Source organism: Carcharodon carcharias, chromosome 10 (genome assembly GCF_017639515.1).
Source record: "Carcharodon carcharias isolate sCarCar2 chromosome 10, sCarCar2.pri, whole genome shotgun sequence".
NCBI classification, from domain to species: domain Eukaryota; kingdom Metazoa; phylum Chordata; class Chondrichthyes; order Lamniformes; family Lamnidae; genus Carcharodon; species Carcharodon carcharias.
In genome coordinates this window covers 139,063,981-139,081,266 of record NC_054476.1, presented here as the reverse complement: position 1 = coordinate 139,081,266, position 17,286 = coordinate 139,063,981, and the positions used below count along the sequence as shown (strand labels likewise).

At 43.2% G+C, this 17,286-nt stretch overlaps 1 protein-coding gene across 2 annotated transcripts in view; it reads left to right on the top strand.

The window, feature by feature from the left end:
• Nucleotides 1-16,139, top strand: part of pigl (phosphatidylinositol glycan anchor biosynthesis, class L) — a 77,573-nt gene extending 61,434 nt beyond the window's left edge. For both annotated transcript variants that reach the window (XM_041197148.1, XM_041197147.1), the window contains 3 exons: nt 13,082-13,113; nt 13,841-13,974; nt 15,460-16,139. In XM_041197148.1, coding sequence (XP_041053082.1) covers nt 13,082-13,113; nt 13,841-13,974; nt 15,460-15,572 — 279 coding nt within the window. In that variant the 3' untranslated portion in view covers nt 15,573-16,139. The remainder of the gene's footprint in view (nt 1-13,081; nt 13,114-13,840; nt 13,975-15,459) is intronic.
• The last annotated feature ends 1,147 nt before the right edge of the window (nt 16,140-17,286 follow it).

Sequence of the window (17,286 nt, the reverse complement as noted above, 5' to 3'; positions counted from 1 at the left end):
TCCTGCCACCTTCAAAGATCTATGCACATGCACAACCAGGTCCCTTTGTAACTGCACATTCTTTAGAACTGTACTATTACGTCGATATTACCTCTCCCTATCCTTTCTCCTAAAATGATCATGCACGCCAGCAGGCTATTCAACCGCAGTGGTACATCACATTCAATCCACACCCAACATCCACATACACATTCTTCTCAGCAAGGAGTTCCTGCATAGCTACAAATGAGAACTTTGGCTGATTTTCTGGTTTAGTAGCTTTGAGCCACATGCCCGTGCCCGAGTGAGGCTCACAGGTCTTTGTATTCTTTCATGGGATGTGAGCATTGCTGGCAAGGCAGCATTCCAAATTACCCTTGAGGAGGTGGTGATGAGTCACTTTCTTGAACTGTCACAGTCCATGTGGTGTAGGTACACCTACAGTGATGTTAGGAAGGGAGTTTCAGGATTTTGATCCAAAAATATTGAAGGAATGGCAGTATAGTTCCAAATGAGGATGGTGTATGATTTAGAGGGGAACTTGCAGGTGGTGGTTTTTCCAATCGTATGCTTGCTTTGTCCTTCTAGGTAGTAGAGGTCATGGGTTGGGAAGATGTTGTCGAAGGAGGCTTGTCGAGTTGCTGCATTGCAACTTACTGCTGCCACAATGCATTGGCAATGGCAGGAGTGAAGGTTTAAGGAGATAGATGGGAGTGCTGATCAAACAGGCTGCTTTGCCTTTAGTAGTGTCGAGCTTTTTGAGACTGTTAGAGCCAGATTGGAGAGTATTCCATCACACAGGATGTTGATGGTGGGGAATTCAGTGATGACAATGTTGTCAAGTGTCAAGGAAAGATGGTTAGATGCTCTCTTCTTGGGGATGGTTCTAGTGAGAATGGCGAACCGAGAGAAATTAGTATTCCTAAAATGGTAGTACTGAAAAAATTAATGGGACTGAAAGTTGATAAATCCCAAACCATTTCATGGCACGAGTCAGAAGTGTGATGGAATACTCTCCACTTTCCTGGATGAGTGCAGCTTGACACCATCCAGGAAAATCAGCCAGCTTGATTGGCACCCCATTCACCACCTTTAACATTCACTCCCTCCACCACCAATGCATAGTGGCAACAGTGTTTGCCATCTACAAGATGCACTGCAGCAACTCACTAAGGCTCCTTCGACAGCACCTTCCAAACCCACAACCTCAAAGGACAAGGGCAGCAGATGCATAGGAACACCACCACCTGCAAATTTCTCTCCAAGTCACTCACCATCCTGACTTAGAAATATATCGCCATTTCTTCACTATCGCTGGGTCAAAATCCTGGAACTCCCTCCCTAACAGCACTGCGGGTGTACCCACACAACATGGACTCCAGGGGTTCAAGAACCTGGTTCACCACCACCTTGTCAAGGGCAATTACGTATGGACAATAAACGCTAACCTAGCCAGTGATGCCCACACCCCATAAATGACTAAATTTAAAAAATTTTTTAAAATCCACTGGACCTACATCCCAGAGTATTGAAAAAGATGGCTGTAGAGATATTGGATGCATTAGTAATCACCTTTCAAAATTCCAAAGATTATGGAATGGTGCCTACAGATTGCAAGGTAGTAAATATAACCCCACTATTTAAGAAAGGAAGGAGAGAGAAATCAGGGAATTACAGACCTGTTAGCCTGACATCAGTAGTAAGGAAAATGCTAGAATCTATTATAAGGGATGTGATAATTGGACATTTAGAAAATAATGATAGAATTGGGCAGAGTTAACATGAATTTATGAAAGGAAAATCATATTTGACAAGCCTATTTGAATTTTTTATGAATGTTACTAGCAGAATAGTTAAGGGTGAACCTGTAGATGTGGTGTATTTGGATTTTCAGAAGGCTTTTGATAAGGTCCTACACAGGTTAGTAAACAAAATTTGAACACATGAGATTGGGTAATATACTGGCATGGATTGAACATTGGTTAACAGACAGAAAACAAATAGTAGCAATAAACGGGTGTTATGGACAGGAGGGGGTTTCATTTAAACAGCCCTGATTTCTCGTGTGACAGGTAACTCACCTGCATCTACAGGAATTCACCAAGGCTCCTTCAACAGCATCTTCCAAACGCACGGCCACTACCAACTAGAAGGACAAAGGCAGCAGATAGATGTGAACACCACCACCTGGAAGTTCCCCTCCAAGGCACTCACCATCCTGACTTGGAAATGTATCGCTGTTCCTTCACTGTCACTGGATCAAAATCCTGGAACTCCCTCCCTAACAGCACTGTGGGTGTACCTACACCACATGGACTGCAGTGGTTCAAGAAGGCAGCTCACCACCACCTTCTCAAGTGCAATTAGGGATGGGTAATTAATGCTGGCCCAGCCAGCGAAGTCCTCATCCCATGGATGAATAAAAAAAAAACCACTGCCTTCCCGCCGCTGTGCTGATCAAGTCCATGGGGAATTCCTTGGACGGCCTGCTAATGCACACTTTAGTGCAAGGAGCTTGCCATGCAGGGAGCACAACAAAAAAATCTGTGCGGGGTTGCTAGCAATTCCTTGGGGTCCCTCATTCAAAGGCTCTCAGTGCCTGATCGAGGGATCCAGCATTGAGAAGGAAAAGGGGGATGCTGTGAGCCACCATCCTAACCTTGCTTCAGAACCCCCTCACCCTTCCCTGTAATACCCTACACTGCAATCACCCCCCCACCACTGAAACGTGGCCAGCGATCCAGTGACAATCCTAGATCTTCGGTAGGGTCATACAGGCACCAGCCAGCACCACCTCACAGGTGCTGTCATTTAGTAGAGCTGCCAGCCTCTGATTGGTTTGCAGCTCTCAGCGGGCAGTACCTCCACGCCTGGGGTCCTTGATCTCAGGGAAGGTCCGCCACACTGTCCAGTTAGGTGATTAAGTGGCACAATTCGACTGGCCTTCCCTAAAAGGGGCTCCCACCGACTTAATGGCCGATGGGCGAGACTTCTGTTTCCTGTTAGTTAACCAATCCTGCTAATATATTACTCCCAACACCATCTTGTGTAGTAAACTTCATGTGGCACTTTATCGAATGCCTTTTGGAAATCCAAATGCACTACATCCATCGGCTCCCCTATATCCATCCTCAAAGAACTCCGATAAATTTGTCAAACACAATTTCCCTTTCATAAAACCATTCAATTTTGCTAGAGCTCCTTGATGCCACATTCAATCGAATGATGTCAAGGCCAGTCAGTCTCACTTTAACTCTGAAATTCAGCTCTTCTGTCCATGTTAGGATCAAGAACATAATGAGGTCTAGAACTGCGTGACCCTAGAGGTACCCTAACTGAGTATCTGTGAGCAGATTGTTGTTAAGTGCTACTTGATAGTACTGTTGATGACACTTTCCATCATTTTGTTGATGATTGAGAGTGGACTGATGGGGCAATAATTGGCTAGATTGGATTTGACCTTTTTTTTGTAAACATGACATATATGGGTAACTTCCATATTTCAGGTGGATGCCAGAGTTGTAGTGGTAATGGAACAGCTTGGCTAGGGACGCAGCCAATTCTGGAGCTCAAGTCTTCAGCAGTACTGCCAGGATGTTGTAAGGGCCCATAGCCATTGCTGTACCCAGTGCCTTCTGCCTTTTCTTGATATCATGTAGAGTGAATAAATTTGTCTGAAGACTGGCATTTATGATGGTGGGGACTCAGCATTTCTGGCTGAAGATGGTTGCAAATGCTTCAGGCTTGTCTTTTGCACTGACGTGCTGGACTCCCCCATTACTAAGGATAGAGATGTTTTTGAAGCTTCAGTTAGTTTTGTTTAAGTGTCAATCACAATTCACAACTGTATGTGGAAAGATTGCTGAACTTTGATCTGATGTATTCATTGTGGGTTTGCTTAGCTCTGTCCATAGCATTCTGCTTCCACTTTTCAATATGCAAGTAGTCCTGTGCTGGAACTTCACCAGGTGGGCACCTCATTTTTAGGTATGCCTTGTGCTGCTCCTGGAAAACTCTCCTACACTCCTCATTCAACAAGGCTTGGTCCCCTGGCTTGATGGTGCCAGTAGAGTGAGGGATATGTTGGGCCATGAGTCACAGAGTCGTCATGAGATTGCAGATTGTGGTTGAATACAATTCTGTTGCTGCTGATGGCCCGTATCACTTCATGGATGCTCAACTTTGAGCCAACAGATTTATCCTGAATCTATCCTATTTAGAACAGTGCCACACAACACGATGGAGGGTGTCTTCAGAGTTGTGACTACTCACTTAGGGATCATTAACATTTAAAGAGAAATCAGAGCACCTTGTTTTAACCAATAGAGCTACACCACAAGATTTCACCTCTTTTTAAACAAAACAAAAACTTCATTTTATATAGAACAAATTAAACAAAGCAATACAACTAAGTTAACACTCTGGCTTATACCCCCATACGCTAGGCCCTTAGGTTTACTTACTTACCCCAAGAATTCTCCTATACATTATGATATCTTAAAGCTATGTACTTATATAGGGAGCAACCATAAGTATGCCATAGTCCTCCGGAAACTCTCTTGAATTCTCCTCAGCTCCAGCTATTCCCAGAGATAAAGCTTTCACTTACCATCACTTGACTGTAGATGCCTCAGTCCCCTGTTCTGGTTACTTTTTCAATACTTTAAAGTTAATCATCTTCTTGTTGCTTTTCTTGTCTCAAGACTTGAGGACGACCACTGTAGATTCTTCCACTAGCTTCAAACTAGGCTATCTTCCGGATTCTGTTCCCACATAAAATTCTAACAGCAATTAAGCCTTACCTGCATTCTTCACAGTGAATGATGAAGTTAGGTTTTTTTACTCTATCATTGCAGGTCTATCTAACTGTTATTTACTGCCTTTTCTCAGTGAACTGCAAACTGCACACGTCAGTTCCAAACTTCAACTACTGAGCTTGGGTGGCTCTGTACCCCTTAATATGGCCTCAGCCAGTTTCAGTCTGCCCACAAGTTTTGGTTTCCAAACCTGAGGTTCAGTTTTTGTTTCCTTTATAAACTGGGCGTGGAGGGGGGGGTCAATTGCCATTCTACGCGCAGAATATTGAGTTTGGCTGGTAGGCACATGCCTGACCCGGCCAAGCGTAAAATGACGCGCGATGACATCAGGCATGCGTCCCGATGTCATTGCGTAGTCCCATGATATTTCGTTTGGCGGGCACATGCCCGAGTCAGCAGCGCGCCCACCTACAATTAAAAGGCCTATTAAGGCCATTAAAAAGGTAATTATATTCAAATTTACGCTGCCTGTCCAGCGTTACAGTTGGCGGGCAGGCAAAAACGCCAAGTGGCCTTTGCACTTTTGCTTCGTCTCCCTGAGGCAGATCCCTTGCGCATGTGCCAAGTTCATGCTAGGCTTGCTTGCCCTCTTCCCCCCACCTGCACAGGCAGCGCTGCCACTCGCGTTCCACACTGGGCAGGCCTTAATTGGCCCGCCTGCATAAAATTGCGGTGCGGTGCCAATCGCGGGCAGCGGTCGGCTGCCTGACCATCCCTGCCCACCCCCACCAAGGACAAAATTCTGCCCTATGTTTCTTTTTCAGTTTCCGTTTCAGTTTCTGTTTTCATTTAGGTCATACATTGTTCAAGTGTCTCCACCTGCTGTTTTATGGCTCCATCTCTTATTTATGTTGCATTTACCCCGTTTTCTACAATTAAAACTTTAACTCTTAAACCTACAAGTTATATTCTAAATCACATGAACCATAAAATGGTTATTCGCAACAGTGTGAAGATGGGGCTTCATCTCCACACGGATTGTGCAGTGGTCACTCCTATAATATTGCCATGAACAGATGCATCTGCAACGGGTAGATTGGTAAGGATGAGGTTGAGTAGTTTTTTCCCTCTTGTTGGTTTTCACACCAGCTCCTGCCGCAGGCCCAGTCTGGCAGATATGCCCCTCACAGTTCAGCCAGCTCTGTCAGTAGTGGTGCTACCGAATCACTCTTGATGATCGACATTGAAGTCCCCAACCAAAAGACATTCTGTGTCATTGCTACCTTCAGTGCTTCTTCCAAATGATGTTGAGCATGGAGGTGCACTGATTCAACAGCTGGGAGAGGGCGGTAGGTGATGATCAGCAGGAGGTTTCCTTGCCCATGTTTGATCTGATGCCAGGAAACTTCATGAGATCTGGGGTCAATGTTGAGGACCTCCAGGACCACTCCCTTCTGACTGTGCCACCACCTCTGCTGGGTCTGTCCTGCCAGTGGGACTGAACATACCCAGGTTTGGTGTTTGGGACATTGGCTGAAAGTTATGATTCAGTAAGTATGACTATGTCAGACTATTGCTTGATTGCTCTGTGAGACAGCTCTCCCAATTTTGGCACATGTCCCAGATGTCAGTAAGGAGCACTTTGCAAAGTCACATGGGGTGGGTATGCCATTCACATTTCCAGTACCTAGGTCAAATCAGTGTTCTATCCAGTTTTATTCTTCCTTCATTTTTCTGTAGAAGTTTGGTACGATTGAATGGCTTGCTCAGTATTTCTGTGGGTCGCATGTTGGCCAGACCAGGCAAGAACAGCAGATTTCTTTCCCTGAAGTTGTCATGAAATGTGAAGTTACCTGAGGCAGAGGCTGAGGAGTCCAGGCCCAATAGTTCCAGGCATGCACAAGGCGCAACAGGCTGACTGGCTGTGCATGCTCTGTTCTAGTTTTGTTTTTTTAAGTTAAAGGCTTGGCCATCTGGGACATTGGGAGTGCACTTGCGCAACATGAAATCAATGATCACGGGACCCAGATTTGGGCACAATAACAAAGGGAGCCCCCGGACTGAGAGAGGGAACCCAATGGGAGAACCCAGGAAGAGGATCCAGAAAGGGAGACCACTTGGGAAGGAATCACCAGAGGGAGAGCAACAGTAGGAACCACTAGGGTAAAGGTGAGCCCATAGGACTGTCAGTGTTGGAAGGATGAAGTAGAAGGCAGCAAAAGTGCTGCTATAGGCAGGGTCCAGCTAGTGAGGGCTAGGGAGAAGCCTTGGAGAGCTGAAGAGGCAGCGGTAGGTCGGTGACTCTGTGCTGTGAGCCACTGGAGCAAAGGTAACTTATTGGAACAGTGGTGTTCTGCTCAGCATGGTTGAAGAACTGGACTTGTGCCAGTGACTTGATGCTGAAGTCGGGAAGCCAGTGGAAGTAGTCTCAGGAGAAGATTAATCCATCAAGAGGTGAGCAGTCATTGAGACAGTCCAAGTCAGGGAGGCTTTTGGGGGAATTCAGACGCTAGATCTTCAAAAGTGAAGACTTGAAATCCCTCACGAGAGAGACAGAGTTTTAATGAGATTATGTAACTCACAGTGGACACTGATGTCTGGGTGTGTTGCTGAGAAAACATGGGATTTGTCTTGGTCGCATCTACCATTTATTGTGCAGTGTAGTGTGACCACAGTTGCCTACTAATTCACATGTACCTCATGTTAATTCTGAATGTCGGATTACAAGATAGATATTGTAAATTGTTTTACTTCTCTGACTTTGTACAGTAAAGTTTATTTTGTTTGTTTAGAAACTGTGGAATCTCGTGGATTTATTCTCTTAGTAAGTACCTAGGATTTCAAACTTTGTCTACTTCAAACAAAAATTTACTGGTCCCTAACCAGATTGTAACAAAGGACATTAGTGAACCAAATAGCTTTTTATGACAAACTGGCAATTTCATGATCATTATTAATGGGACTAGCAATTTAATCCAAATTTATTAATTAATTGAATTTAACTTCTTCCAGCTGCCATAGGATTAGTCCGGACTTTTGGATTACTAGTCCAGTAACATAACTACAATGGTACCTTCCCCTTGTATTCTTTCCATTTCTCACTCGGCCACAGAACCTGATCCTGAGCTCCCTCAACTTTTAACTCGTGATATTTCTGTCAACAAGTTTGTGGCTTTGTCTCTGCTACTAAATCTTTATCAGATCAAGAGTGTTCTCACCATATACAAATTGTGGTTTGTGTCTTCGTGCATTGCAGCAAATGTGAACTTTGATACATAGATCAGAGATCACGTGGCCTTTCAATTACCATCTTCAAGGTAACTAGGACAATTATGTATTTAAGAACAATCTACTTTGTAGACCATAAATGTTAGTGACTGATGTGCAATGAGTATACTCAAGACTGAGTAGAAAGGGAATTAAGGTTTGAGGGGTAGTACAGGAAGGTAGAGTTGACATAGAAGATCAGCTGTAATCTTACTGAATGGTGGAGCAGGCTTGAAGGACCAACCAGACAATTCCTACTCCTATTTCTTATTTTTTATGTTTCATGTTGCTGTTTGATGGGAATTTTTAGCCCCAAACTGAACAATGAGCTCTGAAGGATCTTCAGCTTTCATTAATATATAACAATCTTGTACAGTGGGTGAGATGCTTGAGGGCTGTCAGCTCCAGTATACAAATGTTACAGGGTCACTGGATGCTAAATGGTAAAGAAGCTAAGTGAGTGTGATATCGGGATATACTGTCCAAATCTCACCCAACATCTGGGATTTGCCTGCTCTGAAAGGCTTAGTTCTACATGTCCTCATTTTTCCATTGATCAGCACAAAATGTAACCAACCCTTGTGTTACAATATTGAGGTTTATAAGATTGTTATGTTTTGAAACTGTCTTTAATTTAGGTTGGTGGGGGGGTGGGTTCATGTTCACTGTTCTGAAGTCTACCTGACACCAAGCCTGGATGGTTTGATTGTTAGAGGTTATGGGCGATCCAGATTGTTTTACAGGGAAGAAGGTGCAAGGTGTCAATGCTTAGCCACAATGGCAGCAACTTATGTGCTAAACGTGGATGTACCAGAAAAATGTTGAGGATATAAAGTTTTTTCATTTTTTTATTCATTCACGGGATGTGGGCTGCAGTGCATCTTGCAAATGGTACACGCTGCTGCTACTGTGCGTCAGTGCTGGAGGGAGTGAATGTTTGTGGATGTGGTGCCAATCAAACAGGCTCCTTTGTCCTGGATGGTGTGAAGCTTCTTGAGAGTTGTGGGAGTTGCATTCATCCAGGCAAGTGGGGAGTATTCCATTACATTCCTGACTTGTGCCTCGTAGATGGTGGACAGGCTTTGGGGAGTCAGGAGGTGAGTTACTCGCCGCAGGATTCCTGGCCTCTGACCTCTGGTTGTTAACAGTTGCACTTTAAACTGCCAATTTACTTGCAAGATAAAAGGGCTTGGGGTCTCAAGGATAGCTAATCAGCATTCCTACCTGGAATCAAGGTCCATGTTATTCACGTTGCCATGGTGATGGCTTTGAGATGGGAAGGGTACAGAGGAAGCCATTATGATATCTGTTTAAAGGTTTTCCTAAAATATCACCGAATATCACAGTTTAGTCACCAGGGTTTGGGGGAAAGACAGAGTAGTTAGAGGCTGAAAATATCTATAGTTCACTGAGCAGGAATGCAAGTTGAAGCTCGCACTTGGATTGGAAAGACAAAATTCATGAGGCATTAAAACAAGGCTGGAAGATTCACTGAACATGCGCTAGAGGAGGAATCTCCAGGGTAAAAACCTCACTATGAGAGACAGTTCTAAGAATACAAGTTTCTAAAATGAGAAAGGAAAAGAACAGAGATAGATCATCAGGAGCTAAGTATTACTTTGGAATGATTCTGGGAGAATTGAATGTCTACTTAAAGAACAGTGTAAAGTATATCTGGAAGCATGTTTTCTCGTTTGTGCTACAAGTAAAAAGGAAACAGGTCTATTTTGTGGTTTAAAGTATAAGTTGCCTATAAAAATAGTGTTAGTGAAAAGTGCTTTTAGTCTTATCTTACAGTAAAACGTTTTAAAAGTTATTGTAACACTTGTTAGCAAAATTAAAACCCATGAGATCCAAGGCACAGTGGCAGTGTGAATACAAAATTGGCTAAGGAACAGAACGCAGTGCAATTGTGAACTGTGGATTTTCAAACTGAAGAAAATTGTGCAGTGGTGACCCCAGGAGTCAGTATTAGCACCACTGCTCATTTTGATATAAAAGACCTGGACTTGGGTATACAGGGCATAACTTCAAAATTTGCAGATGGCATGAAACTCGAAAAAGTGATAAATGTTAAGAGACTTCAGCAAGGCATAGGCAAACTGGTGAAATGGGCAGATGAAATTTAACAGAAAAGTGAGTAGTGATACATTTTAGTAGGAAGAATGAAGAGAGGCAATATAACCTAAATTACTGTCTTCTCAAGGGCAACTAGGGATGGGCAATAGATGATGGCTCAGCCAGCGAAGCCCGCATCCCGTGAATGAATTTTTAAAAATGACACAATTTTTAAATGGCTGCAGGAACAGAGGGACCCTGGGAGGCATATGTACACAAAGCTATTAAGGTGACGGGACATGATAAGAAAGCTGTTTTTAAAAACAAACTAATTGGATCTTTCGCTTTTTAAACAGAGGTACAGAATACAAAGACAAAGAAGTTATGTTAAACTTTTATAAAACACTTGCTAGACATTTGGAGTAATGTATCACAGTATCTTTACAAGCAGAAGGAGGTCATTCAGCTCATCGAGTCTGCACTGGCTCTCTGAAAGAGCATTCCACCTAGTCCTACTCCCCTACCTTATTCCCATAACCTTGCATATTCTCTCTTTTCAGGTAGCAGTCCAATTCCTTTTTGAATACCTCGATCAAACCTGCCTCCACCACCCTTTCAGGAAGTTTGTTCCAGACTCCAACCACCCTCTGGGTGAAATAATTTTTCCTCACACCACAATTACACCTTTTGCCAATGATTTTGAATCTGTGCCCTCTAGTTCTTGAGTGGGAAGTTTCTCATTATTTACCCTCGCCACACCCCTCAGGATCTTGAATCCTTTCAGCTTCTTTTCTCTGAGGAAAACAGTGCCAACCTCTCCAATCTATCCTCATAGCTACAGTTCTTCATCCCAGGAATCATTCTTGTGAATCTCCTCTGTACTCTCTCTAATGCCTTCACATCCTTCCTCAAGTATGGCGCCCAGAATTAGACACAGTGCTTCAGATGAGCCCTAACTAGTGTCTTATACAAGTTCAACATGGACCTCCTTACTCTTGTACTCAATACCCCTATTAATGAAGCTTATATACTTTATTAACTGCTCTCTCAGCATGCCCTGCCATCTTCAATGACCTATGTATGTATACACCAACATCCCTCTGTTCCTGCGCCTCCTTTAGAGGCTCTCCCTTTAGTTTATACTGTCTCACCATATCTTTCCTGCTAGAGTGAATCACCTCACACTTTTCTGCATTGAACTTCATCTGCCACTTTGTCTGCCCAATCCACCAACATGTCTAATATCCTTTTGAAGTTCAAGACTATCCTCATCACAGTTGAAACATTTCCAATCTTCATATCATCTACAAATTTTGAAATCATGCCCTGGACACCACAGTCTAGGTCATTAATAGATATATCAGGAAGAGCAAGTGTTCCAACACTGACCCTGGGGAACTCCACTACAAACCTTCCTCCAATCTGAAAACCAACCATTAATCACTACTCTCTGTTTCCTGTCACTCAGCCAATTTCTTTCCCTACTTTCGCGTTTATTCCATGACCTAGAATTATGCTCACAAGTCTGTTGTATGGCACTGTATCAAAATTTTTGAAAATCATATACACCATATCACCAGCTTTTCCTTTATCAACCTTCTCCGTTACCTCCTCAAAAAAACTCCAGCAAGTTAGTTAAACATGATTTTCCTCTGATGAATCCATGCTGGCTTTCCTTAATTATCCTGCACTTGTCTAAGTGATTATTGATTTCATCCTGTACTATAGTTTCCAGAAGTTTCTCTACCACTAAGGTCAAACTGACTGGCCTGTAGTTGCCAGCTTTATCCTTGCATCCCTTTTTGAACAAGGGTGTAACATTCACAGTTCTCTAGTCCTCTGACACCTCCCCTATGCCTAAGGAAGACTGGAAGATTATCACTAGTGCCTCTGCAATTTCCACTCTCACCTCCCTCAGTATCCTTGGATGCATCTTATCCGGTCCTGGTACCTTATCTATTTTATGTAAAGATAGCCTTTCTAAAACCACCTTCCTCTTGATTGTAAGTATTTCTAGTGTACCAGTTACCCCTTCCCTCACCTTGGCCTGAGTATCAAGTTCTCCCTTTGTAAAGACAGATGTAAAGTACTCTTTCAACACCTCCCCTATTCCTCCAGCCTCCACATGCAAGACCCTTTCTTGTCCCTTATCGGCCCTACCCTTTCTTTTACCATCCTTTCATTATTTACATGTTAGTAAAAGACCTTGGGATTCCCTTTTTTATTCACTGCCAGCCTCTTTTCATGCTGTCTCCTTGCTTTTCTTATTAAATTACTTCACTTGCCCTCTGGGCCTTCTATATTCATGTGTCTAACTCCAGACACCACATTTTAGGATGTCAAGGCCTGAGAGAAGGCGCAGATGAGATTTACCAAAATGGTACCTGGAATGTGGGACTTCAGTTATGGGAGAAATTGGGGTTGTTCTTACAGCAGAGAAGTTTAAAAGTAGGTTTGATAGATTGTTCAGAATTATGAATGTTTTGATAGAGTAAATAAGAAGAAGAAACTGTTTCCAGTGGCAGGAATGTGGATAAGGGAGTTTACCTGGAAGGAGAAATTGAGGGAGGATAGGAGGGCAGTGAGCTACAAGAGAGAGTATAATGACTTTGGGGGATGGGAGGTTTGCAATTACGTTGCAACAGTTGACAAAAAAATTGAATGAACATAGCAATATTAAGAGGCAATTCAGCCTCTGAGTCTGTTCTGTCTTTCAATCAAATCATCAAATCATACCTGTCTTTGCTCCATATCTTTTGATACACTTACCCAATAAAAATCTATCAATCTCAATCTTGAAAATTTCAGCTAATCCCAGCATCAACAGGGTTTTGGGGAGCAAGTTTCATATTGCCACTACCTTTTGTGTGAAAATGTAACTGACATTATCAGGCAAGTGTTGCTGTATCTACGAGTATGGAACGAGACTAAATAGACACCTGTTTTAGAGGTAGCACAAGTGTGATTGACTGAACGGTCTGTAAAATTCTGATTCCAGTGTTTCTGTTGCATGTTCACAGGAAACTTCACTCAGAGAAGAAATTGCCCAATGGTAAGAGCATTGTTTGTCTTGTACATCCATCAAAGTGAAACTTTAATGAAAGATCAGCAGTCAACCTTCCTCAGTGCCTTCTAACTATTGCACAGTTGCCATTAGTATTTTGCCTCAATGAGTAATTGGTGACCCATGATCTTCCCAAGAGCATGCTGCTAAATTATTTTTACTTCATGTTTAAAATGTTTACGCAACATTAGAATATTCCCAGGCCAAAGTACTAATTCATGAGAGTGCAACCTCTGGAGTGATGGCACAATGTGGCCATTTCACTTGATACTAGCTACAACACTCACTATATTGACACTGTTGAATTCTAGGTTATTATGGTCATTTATATCTATATGTTATAATTGTCCAGGAAAGTTTCTGGTTTTCCAGTCTAATTTGTTGCTGATAACTACATAACCCATAATGCCATAACAAACAGCAGAGATACTACCAAAACTTGCGAATGCAATTTATTTACAGAAGTGTGTTTTTGGTGAGATGGATCTTCCTAGCTAGCTGAAGACTCTTGATTGTATCGCACTGGAGCTCAGGTGTATTCCAAGATTAGTGACATGGTGGACGGCAGCAGGGGCTCAATAATGTAAGCTCTGCTGGCCTTCTAACTAGGGATGGACTCAGTTTGTGGAAGCCATCACTGTGGAGACAAGGGCCACAAATAAGCAGAGCAACCCCTTTGCCCGTATTCATTTGGATTGTTTCTGCTCCTTTCCAGGATGCCAAGCTCTAGTACTCCAATCCACAAATGTTCTCCGGAAATATATCTCCATCCTGGACCTGCCGATCAGCTGGCTGAGGCCCCACTATGTGATGTATATATTACACAGTTGGGAATATCAACAGGCAAAGGTAAATGGAAGCAACAGTGTGAACTGTTTCATCATCAGATTTCTGATAGTTTTTGAAAAGGTGCAATCAGGCAAAACCTAAACAAGTCCTAAACATTAAGGGTCAGGAACTGGGTTCAAACAATGGCTGGGCTCTGACTGCATTTGAATCCTTAACTCCCAATGTTATTCATGTGCCAGGCATCTCTGTCTGTAACTGCAACCACTGCCGCTGCCTCCCACCACCCCTCCCACCACCACTCGCCAGTGGGAATTTCTATGAATGTTGTGGTTGGGTGTCCACAATCCTATGGGAGGCCTGAGAGATTCAGAACCCCAGTTTTGGTTTGATTGGGCTATAACACCTAGGAAGTTGTCTGAAGCCATTAAAACCATTATGGTCTGCACACAAACAGAATAGCACAGTTCAGTAGAATAGTGTTCCTTTAACCTCTAGAATAATGGTTTAAATCTTGTGTAACCTAGTAGACAGTGACAGTAAATTATACCCGTCCCAGGAGTGTTTGATGGGGACAGTGTAGAGGGAGCTTTACTCTGTATCTAACCCTGTGCTGTACCTGTCCTGGGAGTGTTTGATGGGGACAGTGTAGAGGGAGCTTTACTCTGTATCTAACCCTGTGCTGTACCTGTCCTGGAAGTGCTTGATGGGGACAGTGTAGAGGGAGCTTTACTCTGTATCTAACCCTGTGCTGTACCTGTCCTGGGAGTGCTTGATGGGGACAGTGTAGAGGGAGCTTTACTCTGTATCTAACCCTGTGCTGTACCTGTCCTGGAAGTGCTTGATGGGGACAGTGTAGAGGGAGCTTTACACTGTATCTAACCCTGTGCTGTACCTGTCCTGGGAGTGCTTGATGGGGACAGTGTAGAGGGAGCTTTACTCTGTATCTAACCCTGTGCTGTACCTGTCCTGGAAGTGCTTGATGGGGACAGTGTAGAGGGAGCTTTACACTGTATCTAACCCTGTGCTGTACCTGTCCTGGGAGTGCTTGATGGGGACAGTGTAGAGGGAGCTTTACTCTGTATCTAACCCGGTGCTGTACCTGTCCTGGGAGTGTTTGATGGGGACAGTGTAGAGGGAAACTTTACTCTGTATCTAACCCTGTGCTGTACCTGTCCTGGGAGTGTGTGATGGGGACAGTGTAGAGGGAAACTTTATTCTGTATCTAACCCTGTGCTGTACCCCTGAAAAGGTGTTCGTAAGTGTTGATGGTGCTGCCATGATGATGCTGGTAGGAAATCCCAACAATTGATGTTAACACTGTGCCATCCTGATTGCTGTGATCTCTTTTGGTGGCCTGATGCTGGCAAAGACTTTTGTAATATTTTGGACCTGGAACCTACAGCATATGGACTGTAGCTGTTCAAGGCAGCTCACCACCACCTTCTCAAGGGCAATTAGGGATGGGCAATAAATGCTGGCCTAGCCAGTGATGCCTACATCCCATGAATGAATGAGAGATTAATAGTTATTTTTTTCTTTTCACAGAAAGCCATGTACTGTCACCAGAGCCAGCTACTATGGTTCCGTCACCTCTACCTGTACATTTCCCGTTACATGTTTATAAACACCTTCCACTTAATGTCACAGTGAACATTTGATGACAACTCCCTTTCTGTTGTATGCCCTTAAGCTGCTGGAGATCAGTTTTAGAAGATGCTGCTGCCTGGAAATCATATTAGAGACTGGGCTAAAATATATGAACAAACCTTCCATGGAATTACATAGAAATATGATAGCTGAAACTCTAACCATGATTTTAATTGCTGCTGGGGATCCTGTGATTGTGTTTTTCCTTTTTTTGGATAATTGTTCTTATTCCTTTGTATCTGAATAATAAACAGTTCTGTCAGGAACTGCACAGGAGCTAAGGGTTAGCTAATGGTAGCTTGATGCTGGCAAAGACTTTTGTAATATTTTGAATTCAGGGGGTACCTAAGATAGGCAGTTGACTATTCGTAGGTAATTTTAAGACAGTTTATTAAGAAGCAACAGTTTAGATATGATGCATTAGTTAATGCTGTTTAGCTAGCCTGCTATGCAAAAAATACCCTATAATTAAAGGCCATAATTTCTTACACTTTTAATGTAATGGACTTGGTGGTAATTGAATCCTTTAACTTAAATAAACTGCATGGATTAAATTGATTGCTATAGAAACATTGAAACTAGCAGTTGGCCATTCAGTCCTTCGAGCTTGCTCCACCATTCAATAGGATCATGGCTGATCCTCTATCTCAACGCCATATTCCTGCTTTCCCTCCATACCCCTGATGCTTCTAATATCCAAAAATTTATCAATTTCGTTCTTGAATATACTCAGTGATCTGGCCTCCACAGCCTTATGTGGCTGAGAATTCCACAGGTTGACTACCCTCTGAGTGAAGAAATTCTTCCTCATCTTTGCCCTAAATAGCCTGCCCTGTATCCTGAGACTGTGGCCCCTGGTTCTAGACTCCCCAACCAGGAGAAACATCCTCCCTGCATCCAGTCTGTCTAGCCCTGTTAGAATTTTATACGTTTCAATCAGATCCCCTCTCATTCTTTTAAACTCTAGTGAGTACAAGCCCAGTTGAACCAATCTCACCTCATACGACAGTCCTGCCATCCCTGGTATCAGCCTAACGAACCTTCGTTGTACTCCCGCTATGGCAAGTATATCTTTTCTTAAGTAGGGAGACCAAAACTGCCGCAATACTCCAGGTGTGGTCTCACCAAGGCCTTGTGTCACTACTTCTGAACTCAAATCCTCTTGCAGTGAAGACCAACACACCATTTGCCTTCCTAATTGCTTGCTGCACCTGCCTAATTACTTTCATTGACTGGTGTACAAGGACACCCAGATCCCTTTGTACATCCACATTTCTCAATGTATCACCATTTAAATAATTCCCTGCCTTTCTGTTTTTCACGCTGAAGTGTATAACTTCACATTTATCCACGTTACACTACATCTGCCATGCGTTTGCCTACACACACAACTTGTGTAAATCACCCTGAAGCCTCCTTGCATCCTCCTCATGACCCCGCCCAGTTGTGTGTCGTCAGCAAACTTGGAAATATTGCATTTGGTTCCCTCATCCAAGTCATTTATGTATATCGTGAATAGCTGGGGCCTAAGCACTGATCCCTGTGGTATATCACTAGTCATCACCTGCCATCCGGAAAAAGACCCATTTATTCCCACACTCTGTTTCCGGTCTGTCAACCAATTCTCAATCCATGCCAGTATTTAACCCCCGATCCCATGTGCTTTAATTTTGCTGTCTAGCCTCTTATGTGGGACCTTATCAAAAGCCTTTTTGAAATCCAAAT